Genomic DNA, 14,326 nt, shown 5'->3' with positions numbered 1-14,326 from the left:
GAATCTAGAAACTTACCTTGCTTTTAAAAAGAAAGGAAAGACAGTGCTGAATTGTGAGTCTGCAATCAGAAATTCAGCTGCAAAAGAATGTTATAATTAATGTTGGAGAAATTCTGTCTCATGTTCTGGTCGAGACATTCTGAGTTCCCTGAAGCATGATGATACGGAGAAAGGATCATTAATATGGGGCTTCCTAGGAAGCCTGTATTTAAGCAGTGCATCTACCATGGATTTTTTGAAGTATTCAGAAGATGATTTACCTCCTACTGATCTCAGTTTCCTTATTTATGATAAGGAGATAATTAAATTATCTGTCCCACAGACTTTTTAGAATTGTATTTGTGACCAGCAAATGAAGGCAGATGTAAGCCCTTAGTAAGAGCTTAAATTTTCAACATAAAGGAGTTTAATTTTTATTTCAGGATGTCTTTCCCTCCCTGTCATTGCAGACTCACTGCAAATACCCAGTTTGGTGTCTACAACAAGGTTAGGTTTTAGTTCAATAAATGATGAATAAATGGGCTCTGCCCAACATCTGGTCCTTTTAAACAATGTCATGCAGCATCATGATGGGATTTCAGCCCATAATGAACAAGAACAAGGAGAAAATTGTACAGGTATGGAAATCTTGGGGGAAAAGACCCCTGTGAGGACAAACACCTCTCCTCATCCCAATTATATAAGGCAGAAACAATTAAACTGTATTCAGTGACATAATTTGGTATGTTGTGTAACACATACATACATTGGCAATATTGCTCTCCCTTCTCTCTCCTCCCTCACTTAAAAAATTCAGGTGAATTTTGGTGCACCTGGGTGGCTCAGTTGGTTAAGTGAGGTTATGATCTCAGAGTCCTGGAATTCTTCCTGCCTTGCGTTGCCTGCCAACCAGGGGGTCAGCTCAGCTGAGGGTCTGCTTCACCCTCTCCCTCTGCCCCTCACCCCTGCTTGTACTCACTTGCTCTCTTTCTCTCTTTCAAATAACTAAATACAATCTTTTAAAGAATTATGGTGACTTTTACATACACCAAAAGTGGCTTTGTTTAATTAATTTACAATTATTATTATTTTTGATATTTGTTTTTTAAATTTAATTTTTTCAGTGTTCCAAGATTCATTGTAGGTGCACCACGCCCAGTGCTCCATGCAATACGTGCCATCCTTAATACCCACCACCAGGCTTACCTAACCCCCAAACTCCCGCCCCTCCAAAACCTTAAGTTTGTTCTCACAGTCCACAGTCTCTCATGATTCATCTCCCCTTCCGATTTCCCCCAATTCACTTTTCCTTTCTTTCTCTTAATGTCCTCCATGTTATTCCTTATGCTCCACAAGTAAGTGAAACCAATGATACTTGACTTTCACTGCTTGATTTATTTCACTCAGCTTAATCTCCTCCAGTTCCATCCATGTTGACACAAAAGTCAGGTATTCATCTTTTCTGATGAAGGTATAATATTCTATTGTATATATGGACGACATCTTCTTTATCCATTCATCTGTTGAAGGGCATCTTGGCTCCACAGTTTGGTGATTGTGGACATTGCTGCTATGAATATTGGGGTACAGATGGCCCTTCTCTTCATGGCATCTGTATCTTTGGGATAAATACCCAGTAGTGCAATTGCAGGGTCATAGGGAAGCTCCATTTTTAATTTCTTAAGGAATTTCCACACTGTTTTCCAAAGTGGCTGCACCAACTTGCATTCCCAACAGTGTAAGACGGTTCTCATTTCTCCACATCCTCTCCAACACTTGCTGTGTCTTGTCTTGTTAATTTGGACCATTCTAACTGGTGTAAGATGGTATCTCAGTGTAGTTTTGATTTGAATCTCCCTGATGGCTAATGATGATGAACATTTTTTACATGTGTCTGTTAGCCATTTGTATGTCTTTGGAGAAGTGTCTGTTCATGTCTTCTGCCCATTTTACTTATAGATCTTTGATCCCAGCCCTTTATCTGTTATGTCATTTGCAAATAGCTTCTCCCATTCCATGGGTTGACTCTTAGTTTTGTTCACTATTTCCTTTGCTGTGCAAAGGCTTTTTATCTTGATGAAGTCCCAAAAGTTCATTTTTGTTTTTGTTTTCCTTGCCTTTAGAGACATATCTTGAAAGAAGTCATTGTGGCCGATGTTGAAGAGGTTACTGCCTATATTCTCCTTGAGGATTCCTATCTCATCTTGAAATTTTTTCATCCATTTAGAGTTTTATATTTACATAGAGTTTATCTTTGTGTAAGACAATTGTCCAATTTCATTCTTCTACATGTGGCTTTCCAGTTTTCCCAACACCATTTGTTGAAGAGACTGTCTTTTTTCCATTGGACATTCTTTCCTGCTTTGTTAAAGATATAATTTACTATAGAGTTGAGGACCCATTTCTGGGTTCTCTATTCTGTTCCATTGATCTATGTGTCTGTTTTTGTGCCAATACCATGCTGCCTTGATGATCACAACTTTGTAATATAGCTTGAAGTCAGCTATATTATGATGTGATGCTCTCAGCTTTGGTATTCTTTCTCAACATTCCCCCAGTGATTCAGTGTCTTTTCTGATTCCATATAAATTTTAGGATTGTTTGTTTCAGCTCTGTGAAAATGCCAATAAATATTTTGATAGGGATCTCACTGAATATGTAGACTGCTTTGGGCAGCATAGACGTTTTAACAATATTTATTCTTCCAATCCATGAGCATGGAATGTTTTTCCATCTGTTTGTGTCTTTCCCAATTTCTTTCATCAGGGTTCTGTAGTTTCTGGAGTATAGATCCTTTACCTCTTTGGTTAGGTTTATTCCTATGTATCTTATGGGTTTTGGTGCTATTGTAAATTAATTCCTTAATTTCTCTTTCTTCAGTCACATTATTAATGTATAAAAATGCCACTGATTTCTGCACATTGATTTTGCATCCTGCTACATTGCTGAATTGCTGTATGAACTCTAGTAATTTGAGGGTGAAGTCTTTTTTAAAATAATAGTTAGATATGTTTCCAATAAGGAAAAATCATTGCAAAACTATAAGTGAATATTTGTGTTGTTCTACACTTCCCCCAAAATAGTAGCATAAGAATATGAGCATATTCAAGTACAATCTTACAAATACTGAAATATTAAAGCCTCCTATTATCTAGAGGTGACAAATTAGATGATGATACACATTTATGTGGATAAGTTTTGTATAATATAGTGCTCTCTGAGGATCAAAACTAAAAGCATAAAAATTGTGTATTACACTAGCATATTGAATGTGCATCATTTTTATTATTGACAGATATTACCACGTTTATATTCTACATAGATATTCTGAATCACTTCAGTTAATTATATTTCATATGTATGAAGTAATTTTCAAATATAATCAGATACTAACTCTTAATCTCACATTTAATGTCTTTCTTATGATTTACCTACTAGCATTTATTTGTTGTGTTACTTGGCATTTAATGAGACATCACTGCTAAGTGAAAATTATAAGATTATTTCAGATGATTCACTTGATTATGGGAGCCAAGAAATCACTGTGTCCAAATATTGGAGTGCAAGTACTTGGTAAAAATGTAGATAAAAATATTTAAACAAAGCATAAAATCAACTGTTCTTCTTGAAATGTATTATACATTTATCTAAAAAGTTTATGCTATAGATGATATGCTAAAACCACCAATGCTTAAAGAATTATCATATGGATACATTCTGACTCAGAGCTTAATTATTTTATTCATTCATTTATTGAAAATCTATGAAACAGATACCCACTTAGGTACTGAAGACTGTGTTGTAAAGAAAACAAATAAAGCCATAGCTTTCACAGAATTTAAATTCTAGTTGGGGTACATGGATCATAAACAAGGAAACAAATAAATATATAAGAGATGAAGGTTTATAAGGATATGAAGAATAACACAAAGTGAAAGAACAGTGTACATAGTGAATAAAAAGGGATTGTTTTATAAAGGTGGTCAGAAAAACATTGTGTAATAGTGTAACAATTAAGCAATGATCTTAAAGAAGTAAGGGAGCATTCTACACAGAGAAAAGCAAGTACAAATGTCCTAATCAGGAACATGATTGAGATTGTCAGATTGTGAAGAAATAGGAAGAAAATCATGTGAATGAAGTAGAGCAGAAGAATAAAGAGGCAACAAAAAGTAATTTAGATCCAATTTTCCCAGCACCATTTATTGAAGAGACTTTTTTCCACTGTATATTTTAATAAATGGTGCTGGGAAAATTGGACAGCTATATGTAGAAGAATGAAACTCAACCATTCCCTTACACTGTACACAAAGATAAACTCGAAATGGATAAAAGACTTCAATGTGAGACAGGAATCCAGCAGAATCCTAGAGGAGAACATAGGCAGTAACTTCTTCGATATCAGCCACAACAACTTCTTTCAAGATATGTCTCCAAAGGCAAAGAAAACAAAAGTGAAAATGAACTTTTGGGACTTCATCAAGATCAAAGGCTTCTGCACAGCAAAGGAAACAGTCAACAAAACAAAGAGGCAACCCACGGAAAGGGAGAAGATATTTGCATGGATAAGGAAGATGTGTTCCATATACACTATGGAGTATTATGCCTCCATCAGAAAGGATGAATACCCAACTTTTATAGCAACATGGACGGGACTGGAAGAGATTATGCTGAGTGAAATAAGTCAAGCAGAGAGAGTCAATTATCATATGGTGTCACTTATTTGTGGAGCATAACAAATAGCATGGAGGACAAGGGGAGATGGAGAGGAGAAGGGAGTTGAGGGAAAGTGGAAGGGGAGTTGAACCATGAGAGACTATGGACTCTGAAAAACAATCTGAGGGTTTTGAAGGGGCAGGGAGTGGGAGTTTGTGGGATCCAGGTGGTGGGTATTGGAGAGGGCACGGATTGCATGGAGCACTGGGTGTGGTGCAAAAACAGGGAATACTGTTATGCTGAAAAAAAATTAAATTTAAATAAAAACACAATGAGATACCACCTCACACCAGTCAGAATGGCTAAAATTAACAAGTCAGGAAATGACAGATCCTAGCGAGGATGCGGAGAAAGGGGAACCCTCCTACACTGTTCATGGGAATGCAAGCTGGTGCAACCACTCTGGAAAACAGCATTGAGGTTCCTCAAAATGTTGAAAATAGAACTACCCTATGACCCAGCAATTGCACTACTGGGTATTTACCCTAAAGATACAAACATAGTGATCCGAATGGTCACGTGCACCCGAATGTTTATAGCAGCAATGGCCACAATAGCCAAACTATGGAAAGAACCTAAATGTCCATCAACAGATGAATGGATAAAGAAGAGGTGGTATATATACACAATGGAATACTATGCAGCCATCAAAAGAAATGAAATCTTGCCATTTGCAACGACGTGGATGGAACTAGAGGGTAGCATGTTAGCGAAATAAGTCAATCGGAGAAAGACAACTATCATATGATCTCCCTGATATGAGGAAGTGGAGTTGCAACATGGGGGGATAAGGGGGTAGGAGAAGAATAAATGAAACAAGATGGGATTGGGAGGGAGAGAAACCATAAGTGACTCTTTTTTTTAATTTATTTTCAGCAAAACAGTATTTATTGTTCTTGCACCACACCCAGTGCTCCATGCAATCCATGCCCTCTCTAATACCCACCACCTGGTTCCCCCAATCTCCCAACTCCCACCCCTTCAAACCCTTCAGATTGTTTTTCAGAGTCCACAGTCTCTCATGGTTCATCTCCCCTTCCAATTTCCCTCAACTCCCTTCTCCTCTCCATCTCCCCTTGTCCTCCATGCTATTTGTTATGCTCCACAAATAAGTGAAACTATATGATAATTGACTCTCTCTGCTTGACTTATTTCACTCAGCATAATCTCTTCCAGTCCCATCCATGTTGCTACAAAAGTTGGGTATTCATCCTTTCTGAGGGAGGTGTAATATTCCATCATAAATATGGACCATATCTTCTTTATCCATTTGTCTGTTGAAGGACATCTTGGCTCTTTCCATAGTTTGGCGACTGTGGCCATTGCTGCTATGAACATTGGGGTAGAGATGACCCTTCTTTTCACTATAGCTGTATCTTTGGGGTAAATACCCAGTAGTACAATTGCAGGGTCATAGGGAAGCTCTATTTTTAATTTCTTAAGGCATCTCCACACTGTTTTCCAAAGTGGCTGCACCAACTTGCATTCCCACCAATAGTGTAAGAGGGTTCCCCTTTCTCTACATCCTCTCCAACATATGTTGTTTACTGTCCTGTTAATTTGGTCCATTCTAACTGGTGTAAGGTGGTATTAAAATGTGGTTTTGATTTGAATCTCCCTGATGGCTAATGATGAACATTTTTTCATGCGTCTGTTAGCCATTTGTATGTCTTCTTTGGAGAAGTGTCTGTTGGTGTCTTCTGCCCATTTGTTAATGTGATTATCTGTTTTTTGAGTGTTTAGTTTGAGGAGTTCTTTATAGATCTTGGGTATCCACCCTTTGTCTGTAGTGTCATTTGTGAATATCTTCTCCCATTCCGTGGGTTGTCTCTTTGTTTTGTTGACTTCTTAACTAATTTATTTTTATTATGTTATGTTAGTCATCGTGAAGTACTTCATTAGTTTTTGATGTAGTGTTCCATGATTCATTGTCTGCATATAATACCCAGTGCTCATTGCAATAGTGCCTGCCTTAATACCTGTCACCAGACTAACCCACCTCCCCACCCACCTCTCTCTAAAACCCTCAGTTTGTTTCTCAGAATCCATAGTCTCTTATGGTTTGTCTCTCCCTTTTATTCCCCCCATTCATTTTTCCCTTCCTTCTCCCAATGTCCTCCATGCTATTACTTATGTTCCACATATAAGTGAAACCATATGATAATTGTCTTTCTCTGCTTGACTTATTTTATTTATAAGTAGTACACTTTTTTAAACTGAAGTATATTTGACAGATAATGTTACATTAGTTTCAGGCATAGGACATAGTGATTAGACAAGTCTATATGTTATGTTGTTCTCACCGTAAATTTAGCTACCATATGACCCCATACAATGCTATTACAATACCATTGACTATATTCCCTACATTGTATTGTTTATTACTGTAAATTATTCATTCCATATCTAGCAGCCTGTATCTCCCACTCCCCTTCACCTATTTTGCACATCTCTGCACACCCTTCCTCTCTGGAAACCATTAGTTTGCTCTTTGTATTTGTGGGTCTGTTTCTTCTTTTTATTTGTTAATTTGTTCATTTGTATTTTAGATCCCACATACAAGTGAAAATATATGGTATTTGTCTTTCTCTAACTGACATTTCACTTAGCATTATACCATCTAGGTCCATCCATGTTGTAAATGGCAAAATTCCATCCTCTTCTATGGATGAGTAATATAATGAAATATTTCTCTATCAGTGGATACCTGGGTTGCTTCCATGCTTTGGCTGTTGTAAATAATGCTGCAACAAACATTTTATTTTGATGAAGTGCCATACTGTTTCACACAGTGGTTGCACCAATTTACCTTCCTACTAACAGTGTGTGAGTGATCCTTTTCCTCCACATTCTTGCCAACACTGTTATTTCCTGTCTTATTGATTTTAGACATTATGATAGGTGTAAAGTTATATCTCACTGTGATTTTGGCTTGCATTTCCCTGATGGTGAGTGATACTGAATATCTTTTCATGTGTCTGTTGGCTGTCTGTACGTCTTCTTTGGGAAAAATGTCTATACAGGTCTTCTGCCCACTTTTAAATCAAATTATTATCTATATTTTTGGTGTCGAGTTCCATAAATTCTTTTTTTTTTATTTCTTTTCAGCATAACAGTATTCATTGTTTTTGCATAAATTCTTTATATATTTTGGATATTAACCCTTTATCAGATATATGATTTGCAAATATCTTCTCCCACTCAATAGTTGCCTTTTTGTTTTGTTGATGATTTCCTTCACTGTGCAAAAGCTGTTTATATTGATAGTTTATTTTTGCTTCTGTTTCCTTTGCCTGAGGATACATATCTAGAGCAATACTGATAGGGTTGATGTCTAAGAATTTACTGTGTATGTGTTTTCTAGACGTCTGTTTTATGGTTTCAGGTCCACGTTTTGTCTTCAATCAATTCTGAGTTTAAATTTCTGCGTCTGCGTAAGAAAGTGGCTCAGTTTCATTCTTTTGCATGTAGCTGTCCAGTTTTCCCAGCCCCATTTATGGAAGACACTGTGTTTTCCTCATTGTATATTCTTTACTCCTTTGTCAAAGATTAATTGACCACATAAGCATGGGTTTATTTCTAGGCTTTCTGTTCTTTTCTAGTAGTCGATGTGTCTATTCTTTTGCCAGTACCATACTGTTTTGATGACTACAACTTTATACTATATTTTGAAATCTGGGATTGTGATACCATCAGCTTTGTTCTTTTTCCAGGTTCTTTGACTATTTGGAGTCTTTTGTGGTTCCATATAAATTTTAGGATTATTTGTTCTAGTTCTATAAAAAATGTTCTTGGTATATTGATAGGGATTTCACCAAATCTGTAGATTACTTTGGATAGTATGGACATTTTAACAGTACATTTTTCAATCTGTGAACATGCAATATCTTTTCATTTGTTATTTTCACCTTCAATTTCTTTCATCAGTGTTTTGTAATTTTCATAGCATAGGTCTTTTACTTCCTTGGTTAAGTTTGTTCCTAGGTATTTTTTTTAAAGATTTTATTTATTTATTTGACAGACAGAGATCACAAGTAGGCAGAGAGGAAGGCAAAGATAGGGGAGAAGCAAGCTCCCTGCTGAGCAGAGAGCCCAATGTGGGGCTTGACCCCAGGACCCTGGGATCATGACCTGAGCAGAAGGCAGAGGCCTTAACCCACTTAGCCACCCAGGTGCCCCTCTTTGGTATTTTTTTAAAGACTATTTATTTTAGAGAGAGAAATAGAGTGGGGGAGGATGGGGCACAGTGAGAGGGAGAAAGTCTTTTTTTAAAGATTATTTATTTATTTATTTATTTGAGAGAAAGAGTGAGAAAGAACATGGGAGGGGGTCAGAGGGAGAAGCAGATTCCCTGCAGAGCAGGGAGCCTCTTGTGGGACATGATCCCTGGATCCCCAGATTAGAAGCTGAGCCAAAGGCAGCCACTTAACCGACTGAGCCACAAAGGCACTGCGAGGGAGAAAGAGTCTAAAGCAGACTCTGCCCTGAGCACAGAGCTCAGTGCAAGGCTCAATCCCATGACCCTGAGATCATAACCTGACCTTAAACCAAGAACCAGACATTTAACTGACTGGACCACCCAGGAGCTCCCACTAAGTGTTCTTTTTTTGGGTGCAATTGTAAATGGAATTATTTTCTTAATTTCTCTTTCTGGTACTTCATTATTAGCGTATAGAAATGCAATCAATTTCTGTGTATTAATTTTGAATTCTGCAACTTTACTGAAATCATTTTTTTCTTATTTTTTTAGTGTTTTCTTCAGAGTTTTCTATGTACAGTAACATGTCATCTATAAATAAGATAGTTTAACTTCTTCCTTACCAGTTTGGATGCCCTTTATTTCTTTTTCTTGTCTGATTACTGTGGCTAGGACTTCCAGTATTGTGTTCAATACAAGTGACAAACATGACTCATTTCTTTAATTAGGACGTAGAAAAGTTATTCAAATAAAGAAATCAATAAGACCCCAATGTTCATAGCACCAATGTCCACAATAGCCAAACTGTGGAAGGAGACGAGATGTCCTTCAACAGGTGAATGGATAAAGATGTGGTCCATAGAGGCAATGGAATATTACTCAACCATCTGAAAAGGTGAATATCCAACTTTTGCATCAATATGGATGGGACTGGAGGAGATTATGCTAAGTGAAATAAGTCAGGCAGAGATAGTCAATTATCACATGGTTTCACTTACTTGTGGGACATAAGGAATAACATGGAGGACATTAGGAGAAGGAAGGGGAATGTGAAAGGGGAGGGAAATCAGAAGGGGAGACAAACCATGAGAAACTGTGGACTCCAAGAAACACATTGAGGGTTTTAGAGGGGAGGATAGTGGAGAGGTGGGTTGGTCTGGAGATGAGTATTAAGGAGAGCATGTATTGTATGGACCACTGGCAGTTATATGTAAACAATGAATCTTGGAACACTACATCAAAAACTAATGATAAAAATAGAAGAAAAAGATAATACAGATGGCAAATAAATGCTTTAAAAGATGATACATATCCTATGTCATCAGGGAAATGCAAATTAAAACATCAATAGATTTCACTATATACCTAATAAAAATGGCCCAAAACCAGAACACTGACAACATCAGTGATGGTGGGGCAACAAGAAGTTTCATTCATTGCTGGCCAAAATACAAAATGGGGGAGCCACTTTGGAAGACAGTATAGAGGTTTGTTAAAAAACTAAACATACAAAAAAAAAAAGTAAACATACTCTTTCCATATCATGCAGCAATCTTTATTACTGGTGTTTACCCAAATGAGTTGAAAACTTGTGTTCACACAAAAACTTGCACATGCATGTTACAGCAACTTCATGCTTACTTGCCAAAACTGGAAGCAAACAAGATGTCCTTCATTAGTTTAATGGATAAATAAACTGTGGCATCATTATTCAGCACTAAAAAGAAATGCACTATGAAGCCATGGAAAGACATGTAGGAACTTTAAATGTGTTGTATTACATGACAGAAGCCAATCTGAAAAGCCTATGTACTGTATGATTCCAACTATATGAGATTCTGGTAAAGACAGAACTATGGAGACACAAAAAGATCAGTAACTGCCAGGGACTTGGGGAGAGAAGAGTGACTAGGCAGACCACAGGTCATTTTTAGAGCAGTGAAAATACTCTGTATGATACTATAATGATGGATACAATCCATTATATATTTGTCCAAAGCCATAATATATAACACCAAGAAAGAACCCTAAGATAAGCTATGGAATTTAGGTGATTCTATTCTTTATCTTTTTGAAAATTATAATGTGAACATGTTGATTCTGCAAGATGAATCAGTCAAGACAGAAGTATTAATTCCTTAGATCTGATCTATATCACTCAATAAAATGTGACAAAAAGTACATACTCTCATTAAAGGTACATGGCACTTCTATTCAGAATCTTAAAACAATTTCTCAGTGAAATAAATAATTATAATTAGATATAACTTTATATTTTTTTAGATATAACTTTATATTTAATATTTCAATTAACTACTTAAATTATTTTTGTAAAAAACTAGCCAGATTCCATTTGCCTCTGACAAATTTCTCACTGCAAGTGTGTATGTGCCTACATGGACCACATACATGTGCTTTGTTCATGGGCTTGCTTGGGCTCCTACTTGACATATATGTTTGCACTGACATGTGGCAGAGAAAAAGTAAGTGTAACAAGTGAATAAATCAAATATTATTAGTAAGGTTTGACAAGTGGGTCCCCAAATTTCTGATGCTTCCCATTAGCCATCCTCTTTCAGGTATTATATTTCTGAATATGTTTTTTTTTTTTTTTAGCAGACAATAAAGTTTTGAAGAGGTAACGATGTTACTTCAGAAATTTAAATGCAGCATGGGACTTAAAAAGTAGTTCACTGCATGGGGAAAGTCTGAGTGGAATTAAACAAAGTTATTATGCATACTGTAATGTTAAATTGCCAATCCTATAGAAAAGTTTGCTTTTTCCAACACCTTCTTGAATGCACACTTGACCTCTTTGTTCCTCAGGCTATAGACCACAGGGTTCAGCATGGGGATGACCATAGAATAAAACACAGCTGCCATTTTGTCTTTGTCCATGGAATGGCTAGAGCTGGGCTGTAAGTACATGAAAATGACTGTCCCATAAAAGATGGACACTATAGTGAGGTGGGAAGCACAGGTGTATAAAGCCTTTTGGTGCCCTTGAGCTGACTGCATCTTCAAGATGGTTAGAAATATGAATAGGTAGGAAATCAATATAACCAGAAGAGCAAAAGGGCATTAAAGCTTGATATAAAAACAAGAGCCACCTCACTAACATGTTTCTCAGAGCAAGAGAGAGCCATGACTACTGGAACATCACAGAAAAAGTGATGGATCAGATTGGAATTACATAAAGACAGACTGAATATGTCCCCAACATGGAAGGAGGCATTTACGAAACCACAGATGTAGGAGCCTATGGCCAGAGGAGCACACACACTTGTTGTCATGATGGTGGTGTAATGGAGGGGTTTGCACACAGCTGCATAGTGGTCATAGGCCATTGAGGCTAAGAGATAATTTTCCACAGTGGCAAAGGCTACAAAAAAGAACATCTGAGCAGCACATGCATTGTAGAGATGATCTTGTCTCCTATAAGTAATCCAGCCATGACCTTGGGAGTGACAGCTGTAGAATAACAGAAGTCCACTAGAGACAGGTTACTGAGGAAGAAGTACATGGGAGTGTGGAGACAAGAGTCCAACAGAATCAACACCATCATCCCCAAGTTTCCAATCACATTGATGAGGTAAATGAGAGTAAACATGATAAAGAGGGGGATCTGTAGCTCTGGGGCATTGGTTAGTCCCAGCAGGATAAACTGTGTCCCTTCTGTGTTGTTATCCATCAATGTTATTTGGGAATTATGAGATATCCTGTAGCAATGAGAAATAAAGGAGAAAAGTAACAAACAAAAAAGAAATTCTAGTGAAACTGAAATGCATAAGTACCATGTGCATTATTTCATTAATAATTTGTACTTCAAAATGATCCTGGTCTAATGTGAATGGCCTTACATATAAATGTGCGTGTGTGTGTGTGTGTGTGTGTGTGTGTTTGCATACAGTGAATACTATTATTATTTTTATTTTCCCATTAAAGGAATTAAGGATTTGAAAAGTTATATGATATTTTACAATTATGTCTCTAATATGGAGATGATTCAAGTTTGAAATTCAGTTTTGACTTAATCAGAATCTGTGTGCTTTTAGGCCCCTCACAGACAGCATATATAAAGGTACCAGTGATAGTAAGGATGAGATTATAGGTCAAAGTTTACACTGCAGTTCAATATTGCTAATTCATTTAGTTCCCTGTGTAGCTTAAAGTGGAGTCACTTCACCATTAGCCGCCTGCTGGAACATGACCCGGATCCTCGCCAATGTGACTGGGTCCAGTCAGATCCTGTGAGAAAGCTCCAGGAGATGGAGGGCAAGAGTCTTCCTGGGCCAACACCCGGAATAAACCTGGGAGGATCCCTCAAGTGTTTTCCAGTCATCTTTTAGATAGATCTGATAAGTGTGGAGAATGCTTAACTTGTTCTTGTCATTTAGAGCTAAGAGATATTGTCATTTAAAGCTAAGAGATAATCGTTGTTGTTCACTTGTCTCACTTGATTGCCTGAGCGTAAATCACATCTCACATGTAGCCCATGCCCTGCACATACATCTAGATTCTGTTTGTAATTGGATCTTGTGGAAAGTATAAAAGAAGTGATTGTAAGAAATAAAGTTGTCTACTGATAAGTAGTCAGTCAGTAGTCCCCCCATCACTTTGGCTCTTCTGATCACCAGGACCCCATCTCGCGACGGTGACAGCCCCCCACCTTTCTTTTACCTCCAATGAGAGATGAACTGATAGTAAACAAAACAAAATTATTATGTACTCAAACAGTGTTATCTATCTTATTTTTTATAGGGGAGTAGCAGGATGCTTCACAAGTATCACTAAAACCCCTACTAATGGAAGTTTTGACACTTACACTCCAGCTTCAGCTTACTGTTTTTGAAAAAATGTTCAAAACATCTATTTCTCAGCTCAAACAACTGATAGTATGTATAGTTCCTTTTGCATGAATTACATTTTTCACTAACAGTGTATATAGAATATAGTAGCTTACCTTGCTCCTTGAAGAGAAGGACCAGGCAACCCTGAATAGTGAGTGTGCAATGAGAAATTCATCCATGAAATAACCCATAAATAATCTAAAGAAGCTATATCTTAGGTATGGTCAAAAGTATCTACGTTCTCTACGGCAGGAAAAGATGGATGAAAACACACAAAGAAGGACACAGGAACCTGGGCTCAAGTTCCAAATCTACCATTAATTCCTACTGTGCCCTTGGAGGAGTCACTTACCTTCTCCTTATTTGTAAGATAAATAAGGAGTATTTATGTAAAAATACTTCTCCCACATATTTTACAGAATTGTGTCTGTAAATAGCAAATAAGGCAAAGTCTATAAAATAACTCAGTAGGGGGTTGCCATTTTAAAGCCACTCAATACAACTTTTATCTTGAGGTGAGTTCCTTGGCCACGGTAGCAGGCTCAAAGCAATTCCTCAGGTAGGGAGGAAACCTGAGTGCCAT

General features: G+C 37.1%; 1 protein-coding gene across 1 annotated transcript; it reads right to left on the bottom strand.

The window, feature by feature from the left end:
- Positions 1 to 11,641: 11,641 nt before the first annotated feature.
- On the bottom strand, positions 11,642 to 12,587 carry LOC116862427 (olfactory receptor 5B2-like). Its single transcript, XM_032849699.1, is given in 3 exon segments — positions 11,642 to 11,970; positions 11,973 to 12,314; positions 12,317 to 12,587. Coding segments are annotated over 3 exon segments (939 nt in total). The 5' UTR covers positions 12,585 to 12,587.
- Between the last annotated feature and the right edge of the window lie 1,739 nt (positions 12,588 to 14,326).

Source organism: Lontra canadensis, unplaced genomic scaffold (assembly GCF_010015895.1).
Source record: "Lontra canadensis isolate GAN:19392208 unplaced genomic scaffold, GSC_riverotter_1.0 scaffold242, whole genome shotgun sequence".
Taxonomy (NCBI): Eukaryota; Metazoa; Chordata; class Mammalia; order Carnivora; family Mustelidae; genus Lontra; species Lontra canadensis.
The sequence above is the reverse complement of the archived record's forward strand: the minus strand, read 5'-3'. Positions and strand labels throughout refer to the sequence as shown.